At 49.3% G+C, this 18,325-nt stretch overlaps 1 protein-coding gene across 1 annotated transcript in view; it reads right to left on the minus strand.

The window, feature by feature from the left end:
• Nucleotides 1–18,325, minus strand: part of BTBD16 (BTB domain containing 16) — a 46,493-nt gene that overhangs the window by 13,112 nt on the left and 15,056 nt on the right. The window contains exons 6-9 of the mRNA XM_060286105.1: nt 17,960–18,074; nt 13,063–13,132; nt 12,148–12,278; nt 5,432–5,551 (exon numbers count right to left, since the gene is read on the minus strand). Coding sequence (XP_060142088.1) covers nt 5,432–5,551; nt 12,148–12,278; nt 13,063–13,132; nt 17,960–18,074 — 436 coding nt within the window. The remainder of the gene's footprint in view (nt 1–5,431; nt 5,552–12,147; nt 12,279–13,062; nt 13,133–17,959; nt 18,075–18,325) is intronic.

Below are 18,325 nucleotides of genomic sequence, written 5' to 3' on the forward strand. Positions count from 1 at the left end.
GAAAGGCCAAGAAGCCACACAGGAGGGAAGTGCAGAAGTAGGAAGGAATTGGGACCTTGCAGAGAGGGAGATTCAGCTTCCAGGGAGCCAAGCTAAGGCGGATAGGAGCACCGCTGGTCAGAGACACAGAAGAAATGAAAATGGCAACGAACACAAAAGAAATATATCAACCTCCCTGCACAGGGCTTGGTGGAGAGATTCTGACAGAGAACAACTGAACCACCCTCATGTCCATGACTCATGGACTACTTCAAAATGAATGTTCTGGTAAAGAGATCAGAGTTGTCACACCAGGGGTGCCCAGGTTCATGATGACTCCGTGGTTATATCTGCAAATGCCATCCATTAATCACAAGAGACACATGGCTGTGTGCCCGCCCTGGCACACAGCATCACAGTTCATTTCCTTCAGACACCTGTGGGCTGCGATGCTCGGAGTGCAGGGCATGGCTGGGCCACTCTCCTCGGAGGCTCCCCTCCTTTTATATATGGGAAGGTGGTGCTGGGTTTGTCGGGGCGGTACTCACCCACACAGCCGGCACATGCTCTCGTTCTCTCTCCAAGAAGCTCAGAGAAGGAATCTGTCCAGTGCACAGGTGAGATCCAGGAAGGCTTCCTGGAGGAGTCTTTGGCCAGCTCCATAAAAGCTGGGTCAGATTTGGACAGGGCATAGGAGGGAGGAGACTCTGCTGCAGAGGTCAGGGAAATCTAATAGTTGGGATGGTGTGGAAATTGGATTCACTGACTGCTTTCAATGACCTCCTTCTGGTGAGGTTGCTGGAATCCACCCTTGCAGTGTCTGAAAGGGACCCATTTAGGGATTAACAAATCAACTAAGGACTAGAATTACAGGTCCGTTCATGACTTGCCCTTAACTCGAAGACCTCAAAGTAAAAGGATGTGTCTGATGATCTAGGAGCCCCAGGTCCACCCAGCTCCACCACCAATTTGCAAAAGGCGCCCTTGTAAGCCCCTTACCATCCCTGCATGGATTTTACGGACACACTGTTGAGTGAAAAAAAATCCAGACCTTTAAAAGTCTACGCTATAAGATTCTATTTAAAATTCAGAAGCAGCCAAGACATCTCCATAGTAAAAGAAGCCAGGATACCCGTTCACCTTGGTGTGCGAGAGGTAGTGACCGAAATAAGGCACATTAGGGGGCCGGTTAGGTTCTGTTTCTTGGTCTGGGTGCTGGTTATACAGGTGTGAGCACTTTGTGGAAATTCATTGAGCTGTTCATTTAAGGTTTGTGCACTTTGCTGTAGGTATTTTATATTTTGATGAAAAATGTACTTAAAAAAAAAAGTGCCGGAACTTCCCTGGCGGTCCAGTGGGTAAGATTCCAACTTCCAATGCAGGGGGTGCAGGTTCGATCCCTGGTCGGGGAGCTAAGATCCCACATGCCTCGGGGCCAAAAAAACAAAACATAAAAAACAGAAGCAATATTGTATCAAATTCAATAAAGACTTTTAAAATGGTCCACATAAAAAAAAAACTTTACAAAGAAGTAGAAAATTTGCTTGTCTCTGGCTCTTCTCCAATTGATGAATTTTTACAGCCCCCACGGACTTCTAAGACTGCTAAGTGAAACAAAATGATGACTTCCTCTGTGGACGAATGAAGGCAATGGTTTTGCTTACAGTTTTTGTTTTTCTTACAAGGAAATGTTAAATTAAATTCTGGACAGCCTATTTGTATTTCTAAATTAACCACTGCCAGGAAAACAGCTGTGTGTGTGTGTGTGTGTGTGTGTGTGTATGTGTGTGTGTATACACACACGCATGTTCCCTTTCTATATTGATGTATTTAGACAACAATGAAAATAAGCTTTGAAGATGTTCTTAAACATGGAGCTAGGCAGAGAAACTGCCCCTTTCACTGTCCATCGGTGCCCCTGGCATAGAGCACATGTTCAATAACTATTTGTTGAATGAATGAAAAAAAATCAATGAATAAAAGAATACAGATGAGTAGAAAAGGCTTGGACCTATGTCTTTATTTGCAGGTACAGCGGTGCTGAAGGAGTTAACTATTCAAATACCTTCCCTCCTAGCTCAAGACGTTGCTAAGACAGCTGAGAAAAGGAGTATTTGATCTATTTCACTCAATTGCTGCTCTAAACCCTCCTTTCTGGATACTGGGCCAGCCAAGGCCACACCCAGAGTTGCAGCTCTGCCTCATTCCTGGTCGGTCTAACATTCGGGCAGCTTGTCCCGCTGCTGCCACATTATGAAAGCACAATCCCATTTTGGAGGTCCCCATATTGTGACGGTCCACTCTGACCTCTGCTCCCCCACCTGGGAAATACCTTATAAACCACTCTGTCATTTCAATTATTTCATCAACAGATGAAACTTTAAAAATTGGGCCAAACAGCCAAATTCCTTGGCTCTCATACACAAGCCTGTGTACTGTCTCCCAGGGTCTGCTCATCTGCCCCACCTTCTAATGCTCCTGGAATGTCCCTGTCAGTGGCTGTGGAAACTTCCTTGACTAGCTGTTCCCTCTGTCTTCACTGAACTGGGGAGCTCAGCTCCTCTGGTGACTCAGTTCCGGCCCAGGCTGACCGTGACTTCCCACACTTCCACCACTTCCACCCCTTCCACCACTGGAGCAGAGGTGCCTTCCTGCAGCCCAAGCCCTCAGGCTCAGCCCCAGGGATCCTCAGGCCAGCACAGAGCCTGGGCACCACTGCTGCCCCCTCCCATGTCTAGGGTAGGCATCACCAAACTATCGAGACATTATTTCTCACTGAGCCTCGAGAAAGCCTTAGAACTCTTCCTAGTCTCGTCCACCGAACAGGCCCTACCCATCAGTAAAAATGGAAACTTGTCTGCCAGCCCTCCTATTTCGAGCTGCCGCAGACATGGTGTTCTCTGAATTTGGCGTTAGCATGGTCAGACCCATTTCTCAGCTGGGGCAACCCAGCTCTGTAGAAATGTTTGATGGAATTTCATCATTCCATAAGCTGTCATATGCGCGGTGCCAGGTGAGCTGAGGATGCAATAAAGGATTGTAAACCCTTCCTACAAGCTGCTCACAACCTACCCAGGGAGACAGGACGTATGCACCCACCAAGGTGTTCGTAAGGGCCTGGCTGGCAAGCCTCCTAGGGAGGCCCCGCCGGGATGGACTCAGAAGAGGAAGCGGAGCAGGCTGGGGTCAGGGGAGCCGGGGCTGCAAGTGCTGGCCCCTCGGCTAAGGAGTCCCTCGGGGACTCAGGGGACAAGCACTTGGGAGGTGGAGGCCATTGACCATGGAGCACCTTATGGGCAGAAGAGTGAGCTGGGACGGGAGGCGAACCACCCGCGGTCCTAAAAATGGACCACGGTCCTCTAAGTCGGAGGTAAGCCTGGGTGACCACGGAGCGGAAGAGCATCTGAGTTCCAGACTGTCTCATCTTTTCTCCCAAGGGGACACCAAGCCTGCTGGAGGGAGCGAGAGGGAGTGAGGGAAGAAGGGATGTAGGGCAGGAGCCTGAGAACACGGCTCCAGGTGGAGGACAGCATCCCAGCTTGGGCAGCGAGACCATTTGGAGACACACGAATGGTTTCCAACAAGGGAAACCTTGCAGGCTCAGGGGGCCTTGGGGAAATGCGTGTGGAGGGCTGAGGTCTGGGGTCAAAGTGGAACCGATGTCGATTCAGGAGTAGTGCAGAAGCTATGCTGGTAAGGAACACCCGAGGACGGGGGGAGCCTTGGAGACCCCAGCTCAGGCAGGCCACATGCCTTCGCTCTCTCACTCCCACTTGTTTCTCTCACAGTAAAAACACAGTTCCAATGAATCACCCACATTCTAGCTCATTTCCTATCTCCCAGTTCTAGACATTTCCAGTAGGAGAGCTAACCTGGTGCCAAACAGCGACTTTTCCTGGTGTGTATGACTCATCAGAAAAAGTGTCTTTTGGGCTATTAAAAGAGTGGGAGAGGGTGTATCTAAGACACTTGGGTTCAAAGCAAATTATATAGAAACTAAGCAAGGACATGTCATTCTGGCAATGAACATTGCTTTCCCCAAATAACGAGACAGGAAAAAGGGGCTCTTTACTTGACATGGTGCACAGATGTTCCAGGAAAGGATTAACTGCGTCAGAACAATGCAAGCAAAACTTGGCTTAAACAGGTTGATGTGCTGACGAACACACGGAAGATGTGTTTATCTGCTAAAGTCACGTGTGCAAAAGAAAAGGAATCTCTTGACTCCCCTGAATGCACCTTATCTTGCTTGGAAGCCCCCGTCCCTGCCGATATGGGGAACAGAACGTAAACCTGATCGTGAAGGTAAGCCTGCCCGTCTAGGGCGGATCCTCCTGGCGCTGTCTTTGGCTACGGGCCCATCACACTCTGCAACCAGCCTGGATGATGCGAGTGTATTTACAAAGTTTTAACAGAAGCTAAAGAGACACCAGATGGATTACTGCCTTCACCCTCACCCCCACCCTGTCCCCCTGTCCCATGCTGCCACAGCTGACGTTGCCAGTGGGGTTGAACAGACAGAAAACACAGGCAGAGGAGGACACAGGGAGGGGAAGAAGATGCACTGCCAGGCAATTTTAGAAGTAATTGGCTGACAACAACACTGAACCTAGAGGCAGCCTCAGGATCTTTCTAGACACCATGCCCAGGGATTCACGACTGAACCAGCTGCAGCGGGCACAAGAGAGAAATCCTCCCTGGCATCCTAGGAATGGGCAGCAAAATGTCTTGGGATTTGGCAGGTCTGGGTTCAAGTCAGGCTCCGTCCCTTCTCACTTGTATGGTCTCTGACAAGGTATTCATCTCTACTTCAATTTCCTCATCTGTAACATGGGACTAATAAAACCAGCCCCTGAGTACTAGGGAGATTAAATGAGATTACACATAGAAAGTGTTTATCAGAATTATTGCATTTAGTAAGCATAATGAAATGGTGCCCATTCTTATACGATAATTGTTATTTTTCACTTGAATGTTGAGATATATAACTTTTAGAATTTATAAATTTAGACATTCTAAGAGACTAGATTAATGCTATGAAATCTTTGTACATTCAAATGCTTTTTCATTTGTCCAGAAAATTCAGAATGTTGTAGGCTAACTAGTGAAATATAAATGAGAACGATCTGGTCTGATTTAGGTACATTTTAAGTATGAAATTTTTAAGGCCAGTACGGTATGGTAACTTTCCTGAATAAAAAGCGCACCTTTTACATCATGTCTTTTACTGGACACAGAACACGTGCTCAAAGGCACAGGACTATCTCATGTTATAACACCTATTATTCACTTTTTCAAGTAATCTGGTGGTTCAAAGTTATCCCATAAGAAAACTGCATGCTATGCACTCTGAATGATGCTATGAAAAATATCACTGATGCTTTCCCCCATGATATTATGAGCAAACAAACAGTGTATGTACTATTCATCAATCGACAGTAAGTCATGTTACCTGCTGAAAAATGAGAGCACAGTTTCGTACGTCGGCATCGTCTGAGTTTTGCTGTTTAGTTGCAAGTAGACCCACAAAAGAAGTGTTTTCAGAAGGCGGAACTCGCTGAAAGTAAACAACCTGGCCAAAAGAAAAGACTGAGAAGTAATTTTAGGCACAGCCAAAACCACACTGTGTGTAAAAAACGGAAAAATTATAAGTGAGTTTAGGAAGGAGGCAATACCACCCTGAGTCTGTAGGTGGACTCACATATCGAGTTACTTGCTCAGGGTCACTCAGCTGGTAACCTGCATGGCTGGACTGTGAACCTCAAGTCACCTGTCACCACCAGAGCCTGTGTTTTCACCCACTGGCTGTGCTGCTGTTAAACAATGGCTATCACTGAATGAGCTCCTACCAGGAGACAGTGTTCCCAAGGCGCTTCCGTACTTTTTAAATTTAATTCCACTTTTTAAATTTAATTCCACACAGCAACCCTGCAGAGTTGGGATATATTCCTTACTTTTATAGATGTGGAAATTGGACTGACCCTACGTTTATTTAAAAATTTAATGTTTTCTTCATCATGGGGTTTTGTTGGCATGAATTCTCACTGTAAAATATTGCATTAAAATACATTTTATCTCAATGACTGAGGTTTTTACGTGCCCCTTAAATTTTGCACCTGAGCTGAGTGCCTCACTGGTCATATTCCAGTCCCGGCCCTGACTGAGGGCTGAAATGTGAATAACTTATCCAAAGTCACACAATTCTGAGGTCAGACCTGGGCAGGGGTCAGTTCTGCCCCAGACTGGCTGTGGAACCTCCTGCAGGCTAACTGGCCCTGCAGCTGCAATTCCCTCATCTGTAACGCAGTGATTATAGCAGTTGCTCAGAGGATACTTGTGACGGCCATGTGAGGCGACACGTCATATGAGTTTCCTATTGCTGATGCAACAAATTGCCACAGAGCGAGTGGCTTAAAACAACACGAATTTATTATCTTATTGCTCCAGAAGTCCTAAGTACAAAATGGATCTCACTGGGCTAACATCAAGGTGTGGGCAGGGCCCTGCTCCTTCCTGACGGTCCAGGGGAGAATCATTGCTTTGCCTATTCCAGCTTCTAGAAGCCACTGGCACCCCTTGGCTTGCGGCCCCTTCCTTCGTCTTTGAGTCAGCGGCACAGCATCTTCAAATCTCTCTCTGGTTCTGACTCTTTCTCCTGCCTCTCCCACATTGAAGAATCCTGTGATTACACTGGGCCCACCCGGATTATCCAAGATAACTTCCCCATGCCAAGCTCATTCAATTAGCAACCTTATTTCCATCTGAAAACTCAATTCCCCTTTGCCGCACAACCTAACATATTCGCAGGTTCCAGGGCTTGGGATGTCGACATCTTTGGGGGACCATTATTGAGCTGACCACACATAGAGCAGTGCCTGGGCACAGTAATGGGCTCAGGGGGCAGCAGCTCTGACTCCTGGGTGGCAGGGCTCCGAGTGGCCCACCGAGAGGTTTGGGTCCTGGCTCCAGAGCCCACACTGTGCCTGCAGCCGCACGAGGCATCTCATCAGGAAGAAGGGAGAAGGAGAACTGGGTGCTGCTCTCCATGGAATCAGCTCTGTAAAGGATGTTTCCCAAATGGCTCCTCTAAGAGCTGCCGCCGACTTGCTTCTCTGAATCACTTCAATGTTTCTTAAACCCACTGATATTTTCTGTCTCTGACCATGGAGATGCACCCTGGCTTCAAAGTATACCCTAGCCTCTTCAACCACCACTTAGTGGTCATGGTGGGTGGAAACCAAGCTAAACCGTGACTCTAAAGAGCAATGGGAATGTCACTCTCCTGCCCCTCTCGCTATTTCTGGACACAGCAGAACGGTCTCTTTCCTCTTATTTTTTTTAGGCACCTATAATGCGTGGGCTTTGACTCTGGCCAGACAGTGACCAAATTTGTCACTGTCTGGGCAATAACGGTGAGCCAAGAGGGGAGACATCACAGAATCACTTGGTATGATGTCCCCACAAGGAACTCTTCGACCACTGCTGGGCTGGGGAGCTACGTATCTTCTGGTGCAGAACCCACGCTTGAGGTCCTCAAGCCCAGAAAGTTCTTTGAGATCTTACCAAAGAGGAGCTTACCAACACAAGGGGAGTAATTGGGAGCTCCTGAATCAGGACCCTGGTTTTACTTTTATGATGAAGGGTAATTATTGAAATAAAGCCCTCTGTCTTTAGGCCAAGTATTAGTACCCTAAAGTATTAGTTCCTACAGGAAATAATCACGCTGAGGACATTCAAACATATTTCCATTTACCTAAGAGCTCTGATGATCTGAATCAAGACGGAACTCACAGAGATCCTAAACTTCCCCCCGACACAGGCGAACATCTGGGCTGTTCTACATGTTCTTATTGGGGCTCACAAGTAGCCATTGGGATGTCACTGGTGTAAAAATGCCTTTAACAAGACATTGTCCTCTATTTTTATTGAGAAAACTGTGTATAAACAATAAAGATCTCCTTCTGAACACAGACCATAGAGAAAGCCGTGCCCAAGTGAACAAGAAAATATGAACAAGGATGTCCACTGCAGCTCTGACTGTCATCACAAAAATGAAGCAAAATAAAACAAAAGGCCATTAGGAAGGGAATGAAAATACTGCTGTCTATTCATTCATCAGAGCCCTGTACAACAATTAAAATTTAAAATGCTAATTAGGTACATACATATCAATACGGCGAGAACAGGTCGCGTGATGTTAGTGAACAGAGTACGTTGCAGGAGGTCACAATCAGTGCAATCACTATGAAGAAGTTGATTTGAAATTTAAACCTTTGCAAAACCATACTGTGCATTATTTTCGCATGTACATATATGTAACAAGAATATAATCTCATGGACTGGATTCACACAAATCCTCCACTTTAGGGAGGGAGGGAGGCCAAGAGGAAGCAAGGGGAATAGGGCTGGGCGGGGAGTTGGGCGGAGCACACAGCGGACTTCTGCTTTCCTGGTCATGTTTTATTTCTTAACTTACGACAAAATGCTACCATCTGTTCATTTGGGGAGGTGGGTCCAATTGTGTTTTGCATTATCCTCCTACCTCTGTAACTTTTTTTATAATCAAAAATATGACCTTCCATGTCCTTATTGATCTTGACCATCAATAAGGAATAAGAAAGCCTGGAGCAGAGCACACCAGTGGGCTGGTAATGACCACGGGCATTGAGGCCACTCAGACCTGGGTTCAATTCCCAACCCTCTTGCTGCATGGCAGGAGCAATCCTTTCACGTCCTATAATCTCCATTCCGCAGGGAAAAACACGAGGAATACCTCCCTGGGTTGCCGTAAGAATTAGACCTGAAAACCCACTCTGCGTGTTCTGTATACCCCAAGTGCTTCATAATTGGTAGGTATTGTTGTTATTAGCCAGAGAAGCATTAGCTGCAGGAAATACTGTTTGAGAGGGCTGCCCAGTGGTGTTCCAAATGCCATGGAGGACACGGTGGCTTTTCTCAGGGAATTCCTGAGCCCTCAAGACTCTTTGCATCACAGACAGGAAGTCTGGGGGTGGTGGGACACGTGCCCCCCTGGTTGCAGGGCAGCCTTTCGTGCAGGTGGAACTAGACAGCCCTCTGAGTCCTCCATTCTCCTAAGTCTACAAGGAGCTTGGCTTCCAGAAAAACAGAATTCAGAATGAAGTTTTCATAATATTAGAGTGAGTGAAACAGGGTCACCGAGTGGTGACCTTTAAGGAGAAAACTGACTGAAAACCAGAGGCCCAGGAGGTCAGGGAAACTGTGTGTTTTACCACAGGTCATTTACAAGATGGTAAGAAAACTCAAAGGAAGATGAGGTCAAAGGGACTTCGGATGGGGAAGGTGAATGGCCTTGAAGTTGAAGCACCTGCTGAGACAGATGTTGTTCCCAAAAGGCTTAGAGACCCAAGCACCACGCCCACGAGCGAGGGATGGGTCACAGTCTACGCTAAGTGGGGCTGAGGGACTCTCCATCCCTGACCCCCAGCTGGCCTTTCTGCACAGATGCCCTGGGGCCATGTGACTTCCCAGGACAACCCAGTGCTCGCTGAGTTCTGTTTGCTGGGAAACCTGGCCTCTGTTACAAATGAGGAGACGGTGCAGCAGTGAGGGTGGGACCTGGACCTTGGAAACCGGAGCCCTGAGCTCGAGCCTAGCCCTGTCTTTTATCATCCCTCTTATCTTAGGGACAATAATTGTACCTACCGCACAGCGCTGTGGGGATTAAAAGGGACAGTGCACACAGCACAGCACACACCCAGAAGTGCTCAGTAAAAGTTAATTCACCCGAAGCTCCTTTCTTAAGCAGGTGTGGTCCGTGGTGTCAGGCCCACCAGCCACTAAGATGAGAAGCCTGGTAAATTTCTAACCATCTCCCCAGGCGCTGGGTGTGGCCCAAGGCCCCTCTTTCCATGCCCTCTGTTCCCCACCTCCCTCCAGCTTCAAGGCAGCTGGACGTCAACCAGGCGAGGAGAGTTCACCTCGGAAGACAAGACGGCAGCATAAGGTCCAGGAGCTGAGGGCCTGGTCCCTCTGGGGCACACATGCTGACGACATGCCTGAGGCCTCCCAGGCTCTTCCTTCCCTCCAGGTAGCCCGGCACTGTCTGTGAAGACAGACAGCTCCTGGGGTGAAGCCAGAGGAGCAGGACCCAGTGTCCACATCAGTCATGTCTCCCCAAACTTGTGAGTCTAGACGCCTGACACGTAATATTCTTGACCTCTTTTCCTGCCCAGCCAGCCTTTTCTAGGGCGTATCCCATCGCTAACATTCTGGTTGTGGTCAGACATTCTTTTTCCCTTCCTTGGTTAAATGTTACCGGGGTGAGACAGCTCAGGCTTTCCAAGGGAGGGACAATGTCATGAAAAGTCTAAGGGCTGTCATGTTTATCTTTTCTTCAAGGGTTGCACAACCTTTGCTCCATGGAGGGTGGGGAGAAAGCGCTTGTGGAAAAGCCATGGAGAGCAGGGCAAAATGACCCTGGGAGCCCCCGGCTCCCCCCTGGCAGGGCCTGGCATTGCTCTTGGGGCCCGAGTTCCTGAGGTCTTCTTAGATAATACAGAGATTAGAGGTCTCCCTCAACACCAGAACCCAAAACGTTGTTCTATCAACCTCATTTCCCTGTAAGTCTGAGGGCATTGCCAGCTACTGAGTCAATTCAAACCAACAGGAGAACAAATCCTTCCAGGTCTAATTCCTGAAATCGGAACGCTTTCCACCACACATGCATGAGGAAACATTTATTTCCTAATACACCATCATAATTTTTCGTAGAATTTTGTCTTCAGTTTTGTAATTCACCCAAAGGGAATACCATCTTGGTAACTTGGCAGTGGGTATCAAGAACCTTTTAAAAAGTCCCCCAAAGACACAACAACTAAATGCAATACATGTTCCTAACCTGATCCTGCATTGGAGGAAAAAAGATGCTATAAAGGACAGTGTTGAGTCAGTGCATCACTTGTGTAAGGTATCACATCAATGTCAAATTTCCTGAAGTTGTTAACTGCACTGGGATTATAACAGAAGAATTCTCTTTATTAGAAAATATACATTGAAGCATTCAGGGGTAAGGGAACATGATATACACAACTTTCCCTCAAAGGGTTAAAAAATGTGTGTTAATAGATACACACACAGATGCAAATGATAAAGCAAACAGGACAGAGATTGAACGAAGCAGGGTAAAGGGTACTGAGATATTCTTTGTACTTTTCTTGTTATCTAATTTGTTTGAAATTATTTTCAAATAAAATATTTTTTAAATACTAATAAAAACAAAGTCCTTTTGGCTTGGTAATTTCACTTTTAGGAATTCTCTGTGGGAAAATAATATGAGATGAAAATAAATGTACATTGAACGATGTCGCGAAGGTACTATTTATATCAGTGAAACACTGGAAATAACCTAAAAGGCCAGGCACTGGCTGGAGTCTAAGGAAAGCCCTGTGGTTGCCACATGGGTAACACAGAGCAGCCGGATAGGCAGAGCCAAAGCCCCCTGGGTTAAAGATGCGACTGGGAGGGGGTAAGGAGCAGACCAAGACCCTGAGGTAGAGGTCCCTGTGCTGGTCCAGATGAGAGACCTGGAAGGTTGGCCTCCGGCTGGTGCCCACGCAGAGGCCCACAGAGATGGGTTGCACTTGTGCGGGAGGATGAAGTGGTCTCCCAGGAGCTTGAGCAGCTCGTCAAGGAACACTGGGCGGGGGGTGCAGTAAAGGGCAGGGCACCAAGAGTTGGGTTTTAGCCTTAACTGTCAGAGAGCTCATACCGGCAGTGGTATGTCTGAGTCTAGAGCTGTTCAGGGTTGGAGATAGAAACTGATTTCGGGGTGAGAGCTTTTTCCTTTTTCCCTTTTCCCTGGTTTCCAAAGTTTCCACAATGAATGTGTCTTAATATTGACAGAATTTTAAAAAATTATTTAGGCAATTAATTAATTACCAGGTGGGTAATGAGACAGCGGGCACCCCGAGGGTCCCTACTCTGATGAATAGCACCCCTCCCCGTGACCGAGTACAGTACCCACGTTTGGGCCCCCCCCCCCCGAGGCCAGGCTGTCCAAGAGGGAGGGACGTTTGGGATGGAGAAGGCACTGCACACTGGGCATGTCCAGCAGAGGTGTGGACGCAGGCCCCCCTAACACCTCCCTCCCCCCATCCCAGGGGCAGCTCGCCGGGAGCCAGCTCTCACCTGGGGGACCTCAGCACTTTGTGGAGCAGCTCCTGCGGGATTTTCCGGAGGTGGATCTGTGTCCCCACCAGAGGGACCAAGTTCATCTCCATCCACTTCTCGCAGGCAGTGGTGAGCGGCTCTTCCTTGTACTGCGAAGGCAAGAAAAGCGCATGGAGAAAGGAATCCCTGAACTTGCAGCGCCCTCTGCTGGAAGGCGACGATGCTACACGCGTGCTCTCGGGAAGGCCGCGCTGCTCAAAGCGCTTCTTCAAAACATAAACGGCAGCAGATAACCCACGTTATCTGAGTGTTTGCTACGCTCAAGGCACTGCACTAGGTTGATTCAAATCAATCCGCACTGCTACCCTATGAGGTCGGTTCATTATTATTCCTATTTTACCGAGGGAAAAACTGAGGCTCCAAAATTCCTGCTCTTGCCTGAGGTCGCACAGCTAGGTAAGTGGTTTGACCACAGGGCTTCAAGCTGAAATCTCTGAACTCAGGTCTGTGACCGATCACAGACGCCCCTCCCCCCCCACCCCCGCCACCCCTTCGGTCTCAGTTTTCTCCTCTGATAATCAGAGTGTTAGATTACATCACTTACTGCCAACCCTGACACACTGACTGAGCCCAGGGGGCGACAAATTTCCCTCAACCCCACCAAGAATGTCCTGGAATGTTGTCTGCTGTTTTGGCAAGAAACGCTGGCTTTCCCCTCCCCACCCCCTCACCCCCCGGATTAAAGCTTTTCTACTTTTTGGAGTGTTAAGATATTCTTTGAAACATAAAATGATTTTTAAAGATTGTTCACTTGGCACTGTTAGGTTGGTGCTATCAGATTCTTTGGAGCTGGGTCTGGTGCGTGAAATCCCAGAGTCTGGGCGCTCCTGAGGGCCCCCCAGGTGCCGCGTGCCCTGTCCAGGTTGCTCTCACCTTGCAGCCGGCCAGGTAGAAGTCCTTGATGGTGCTCAGCGTGAGTCCGTTCATCATCATGGTCACACACCTGCAGAGAGACAACTGCTGTTCCTGGAGGCCGCCAGGCTGCTTTTAGGGAAGTGGGCAGCCCCAGAGGTTTTACCTCAACTCCACGCCGGCAGCAGAGACCTTTCAGGGAAGGGAAGGAAAAGAGCCTTACTTTAGGCATGTGGACATTTGGCTGGAGGACAAGACCAGCAAGGCTTGTTGCAAAGAGCTCTGGGCTGAGGGAGGTGAGGCCTAAGGTCAAATCCTTCTGAAGGAAACAACGTAGCCTTGGCACCAGGGAGAAGTATTACTGTTTAGAGATTAAGCACCTAAAGGTGCCTTACTGAGTTTTAATTTTAGCCAGGGTGACCATCTGTTTGTCCCCCTGCTGGAGGTATTTTCTTCCTGTACAGACCATTGCGGAGCTGTAGAGGGGCTTCCGGTCCTGTTCCTCTCTGTACAAGAGTAGATTCAAAAAGCAAGTTTCTGATGAAAACCTCTGTCCTTTTCACGACTAGGCCTCATTTACTTGCTTCACTTACTCATCAAAGATCTATTTACTGAGCAGGTACTATGTGCCAGGCACCCTGCGAGGCCCTTGGGTTACAAAGAATAAAGCCAATGGGTCCAACACACGTTAAATACACATTTAGACATGTAACCACATTATTACAGTTGTGTTAAGGGTTAAAAAGTCAAGGAACAAGGTGCCATAGGAATGTGAAAAAGGGGGAATCTGACCTGATGGGGGGATGATCAGAAAAGTGACATTTAAACCTTGAAGGAGGAGAACAAAGAACTGTTCAGACCAGGAATTGGGAAACCAGCATTCCAAGAAGAGGAAACAGGATGTGCAAAGGCCCTGAGGCAGGGACAGGGGCCCTACTTTGAGGGAACATCAAGGAGATCCCAGATGCAGTGCAGTGAGGGGAGTAAGACTAGGAGATGGGCTGGGGTGGGCAGGGTGTGTGGTGGGGTGGATATGCTGGGCGAGAGTTTCAGTGACTCACCTGTCACAGCTGAGACTAGTCTCCAGCACAATTTTCTTAAGACATGTTCGTGTCATCAAACAGGGCACCAGAGAATAGCTACTGAGCTCTCAAACAGAAGCAAAATCTTGAACTCATTATTACTCAATGGTTATCCTAAACTCAGTTGAGATATATGTTGCTCTTGGACAAAGGCTTAAAGGATATCTGGTAAGTCTTGCACATATTCTGAAATGTATTCTTCAATTAAGCCAGGTCAGCAGAGAGCTGGGGAGCTCATTACCACCAACACCCACACCCCTGAAGAATAGCTTTTACTCAGTTGCATTTTGAAGTGAAGACTTTGCCAATATCAAGAAAGAACATTATTAAATTTATCGTTGCTTTTACTCTGTGGATATCGTTGACGACATTGACCATCACATCACTCAATGTCATCTGATGAAGACACCCAGGGTTCTACCTCCCAAGTCAGTTTTTGGTTTCTTTGTTTTATCTAATGTCATTGATCAGGTTTCCCTTTTCATATTAGCTGCTAGGGAGCTCACAGTCAAAAGTATGGTCCACTTGTAGAGTGTAGGTTTGGTTATGTAATTTTAGCTTCTCCAGCCTTGTTTTCCTTTCTCCTTTTTCTTTTCTTTTTGAACAATTTGTGCCCTGTTATTTTATGTATTCTTTTAAGCCACCAAAAACTTTTACTAGAACAAGGCAAGAAATACTGAATGAAAAACAATTTGGTCATGGTTAAGGCACTTTACGCCCCACCCTCCTTGGATCCTAGGATGGCCCCTTCACCATAGTGAGACTGATCATACCCATTATAAGGAATTGTCCTGAGTATTGGAAAAATCTGTGCTGGGTAAACACCAGACTCTGCTGTCATCTTTCAGGCACGCTGGCAGGTGAGATTGCTGAGTCCCATCAATTCTACATCTTCACCGTCTCCTGGAAGACCTGCCCCCTCCCCTCCCTTCCCACTTCCCCTGCCTAGTTCAGACCCTCCTCTCTCTCACCCGGGCATCTGCACAGGTCTCCCTGCCCACACCAGCCTCCCGCGTCCCCACCGCATCCTGAAGGTCTCAGCCAAAAACACAGAGGGGCTCTGGTCACTCTCCCCACCCAAGCTTCAAGCTCTCCTCTGCTGGCAGAACCAGGTAGAACCTGCTCACATGACCTCTGAGGTCTGCATGACCTGGACTCCCGCTAACTTCCCCACCCACCTTTCCCTTCATCTTTCCACACCCCTCCCCAACTCCAGCTGCATTGGGTCTTAGTGGCCAAGCACATTCCAGTTTCTATGCTCTCCTCTGCCTGAAGTCCTCTTCTCTCTCACTCTTTGACAACTGCCATCCTTTCAGGCTCAGCTCAAGTGCCACCTCCTCTTGGAAGTCTCCCTGATTGCTTCTCCTCACATGCTCCCTCTGCTTTGATTTCCATGACCTCCTTCTGCCTGGTACCTCTGCCTCCTCCCAACACTCTCCCCTTGAAACTAGAGACTGCCAGGAAGCAGCCCTCCCAGCATAAACCCATTCCCTGAGTGTCTCCTCTGTGCCAGCCTCTGTGGCTGTTTCTGGAAATACCTGCTATATACAGACAAAACTCCTCTCCTCCTGCGGCTCCTGGCCTCGCTGTGAGCCGAGCTCACCGATCAGCAAGGGGCAAACCAGGTGTGAAAGGGGCTGTGTGCGAGGTTCAGGTCCCATACCTCACCAGGCACAGTGTTCTTCAGGAGTGGGTTTTTGCCAGTAGAGATGCACGGGCAGAATTAGCTGGGTTTGAAGTTGGGATACAGAAATCAGTGCTCCAGGAAGCTGACACCTTCACCTGTGCTCCCCCCTTCTCACTGTGAGACTCACTGCTGGGCTTCCCAGACTGGAGGACACCAAGCAAGCCCTGGGGCCACCCAGGCCACTTGCTTCTGGGCTCAGGGAGGGTGGGAATTTCCACTTGCAGAAGTTCTAAGGGCACCAAGCAGTTGCCCACAGATGGAGTTCAGCCCTACCTGGAAGGAAATGACCTTTCAGCCCTGTGAGCCTGGAGGGACCCAAGTGACCCTCAGGGAGGGTGTGTGTGTGTGTGTGTGTGTGTGTGCAGGCAACAACCAACAACCATGATCCCAGTTGTGCCAAAGCAGACACTGATGCATGAGTCTAACAAACAGCAGCCTGTGTAACCCGCACGCACACACTTCATCCCCTAGAGACGAGCGGCCTCGAGTGTGCGTGATTCAGACTCAAGCAGCCATCTGGGTGATTCTGCACCGGCTGGAGGTTCAGCCCAGATGACCTTTGGGATCCCATCCAGCACCTGGATTTGTGATGCTATCAGAGTGACCTGGGGCGCGTGCACACGCACGCATGCGCGCGTGCGCGCACACACACACACACACACACATGCACACACTGAGGCTTGCGCTGCCACACCCCTGCCAACAGTACCATCAGCCTCTCAAAGACAGGCGAGACCCAGCCCAGCTGTGTGCCAGACCCGCCTGGCTCCGGCGCCTCGGATTCCAGCCCCACCACAGTTATCTGTAGAATCTCGGGCGGGGCCCATCAGCCCCAGGCAGCCTAGGTTTGCTCATCAGTGGAATGATAGGCTTGGCTCGGTATCCAGAGCCCTCCCTGCTCCGGCATTCAAGACAAGGCATGTGAAGGAGGAAGGAAATGAATCCGCCATTCTCGGTTCCACCCCAGATAAGCCAGGGCTATGGTTCCGGAAGGAAGATGGGGCTTTGAATCTGGGCCTCCCGTAGGGCAGCTGAGGCTCACAGACAGAAGGTGGCCAGATGCCCCACTCCAAGAGGGAAACTGGCCTTCCAGGTTTGGGGCCAGAGTTATCTCCCTGCACAGCACCAGGAAACAGCCGCTCAGAAACGCATGCGCGCAGAAGCTGTGATTTAGTAGCGATTATCAGTCACAAGGTTATGCGGAGCTGAAGTCATGCGACACACAATGGAAGGGGAGTGGGGATTCTCAGGAGAACCCAGACTTTACCCCATCACCTGCAGGGTCAAGGCCAGACTGCTGGGTTCTCCCCGAGACGCTACACGACCTGTCCCTGCCTGTGACTGCGGGCCTCCCGTCTCTCACAGCCAGCCGCCCACCCCACAGTCTGGCCAGGCCGACACGCTGGAGCGCCTTTTCAAGACTGGTCCCCTCCGCGCGTCTTCTGTGGCCACGTCCAGGCCTCTGAAAGCCTGCGTCCCTGGGTTCACGGGGCATCTGCATCCCCAGCGAGGCTTCGAGATGCTCCCGCCTGAGGAGCTGGCCCGAGTCATTTCAGGTGCCCCCAGGAATGAGGCTCCAACTCAAAGTCATCTCTGGGATTGAATGTGGCTGTATGGATTCTACAGAAAGTGAGTGGAAACCTGCAAGGTCCCTGGAAGACATCCTGCCCCTGCCTTTTACAGAGCATCTGCTGTCCTCTCTGGGCTAAGATGGGATGTTCGTTCATTCATTTATTCATTCATTCATTCCCTCAGATGAAGAAACTGAGGCTTAGGGTGGTGAAACAAGCCAGGCAGAGCATCCCTGCCCTAAGTCTCCTCTCTGTTGAACTGCGTCAGGAGTTTGGAACTCGAAGAGCGATAAGATACCACCTCTGTGCTCAGGACGTGAGCGCAGTAAGCACACATCCCTGAAAAAGCCTAAGAGAAGGGACAGAATACTCTAGAAAAATGAATCCCGTCAGTGCTTTTCCATTTGCTTCATTTACCTTCCATCAGCATTAATGGCCGACTCAAATTTGTGTTCTATGCAAAGAAACCCCAGATATCCCAGCCCACGGAAGAGGCATGCTCCGTGAGCTGGGCTGGGAGGGCCCCTTTGGATCCCACCTGGGGCTGGCCCTGGCCACGCCTTGCCACGCTTCCTTACCTTTGGAACAGGCTGTTGAACTGAAGAACGTGGGCTGCAGCCAGCACGCCCAGCACGTCGTCCATGCTCACCCTTACCTCGCGCAGGTAGAGATTCTGCAGGGCCACGGCGAAGGCTGGGGAGGCAGCATCGAGGGCCAGCCGTCAGCGTGGGGCTCTGCAGCCCTGCATCCCTCAGGCACAGGCGCCCTCCCTGCTGGATGAGGGTCCCTGAGCTGGGGGTCAGGGACACATTAGACAAAACGCAACGGCTCTGACCTGGGCGCAGATGCTGCCTGGGCTCCCAGCCCCCCCAAAGGAGTTGAGGATGAAACTAAAAAACATGGAGCTCCTGTGAAAGAATCTTCTGTGAGCCTGTCCCAAGCCT

Source organism: Globicephala melas, chromosome 16 (assembly GCF_963455315.2).
Source record: "Globicephala melas chromosome 16, mGloMel1.2, whole genome shotgun sequence".
Classification (NCBI taxonomy): domain Eukaryota; kingdom Metazoa; phylum Chordata; class Mammalia; order Artiodactyla; family Delphinidae; genus Globicephala; species Globicephala melas.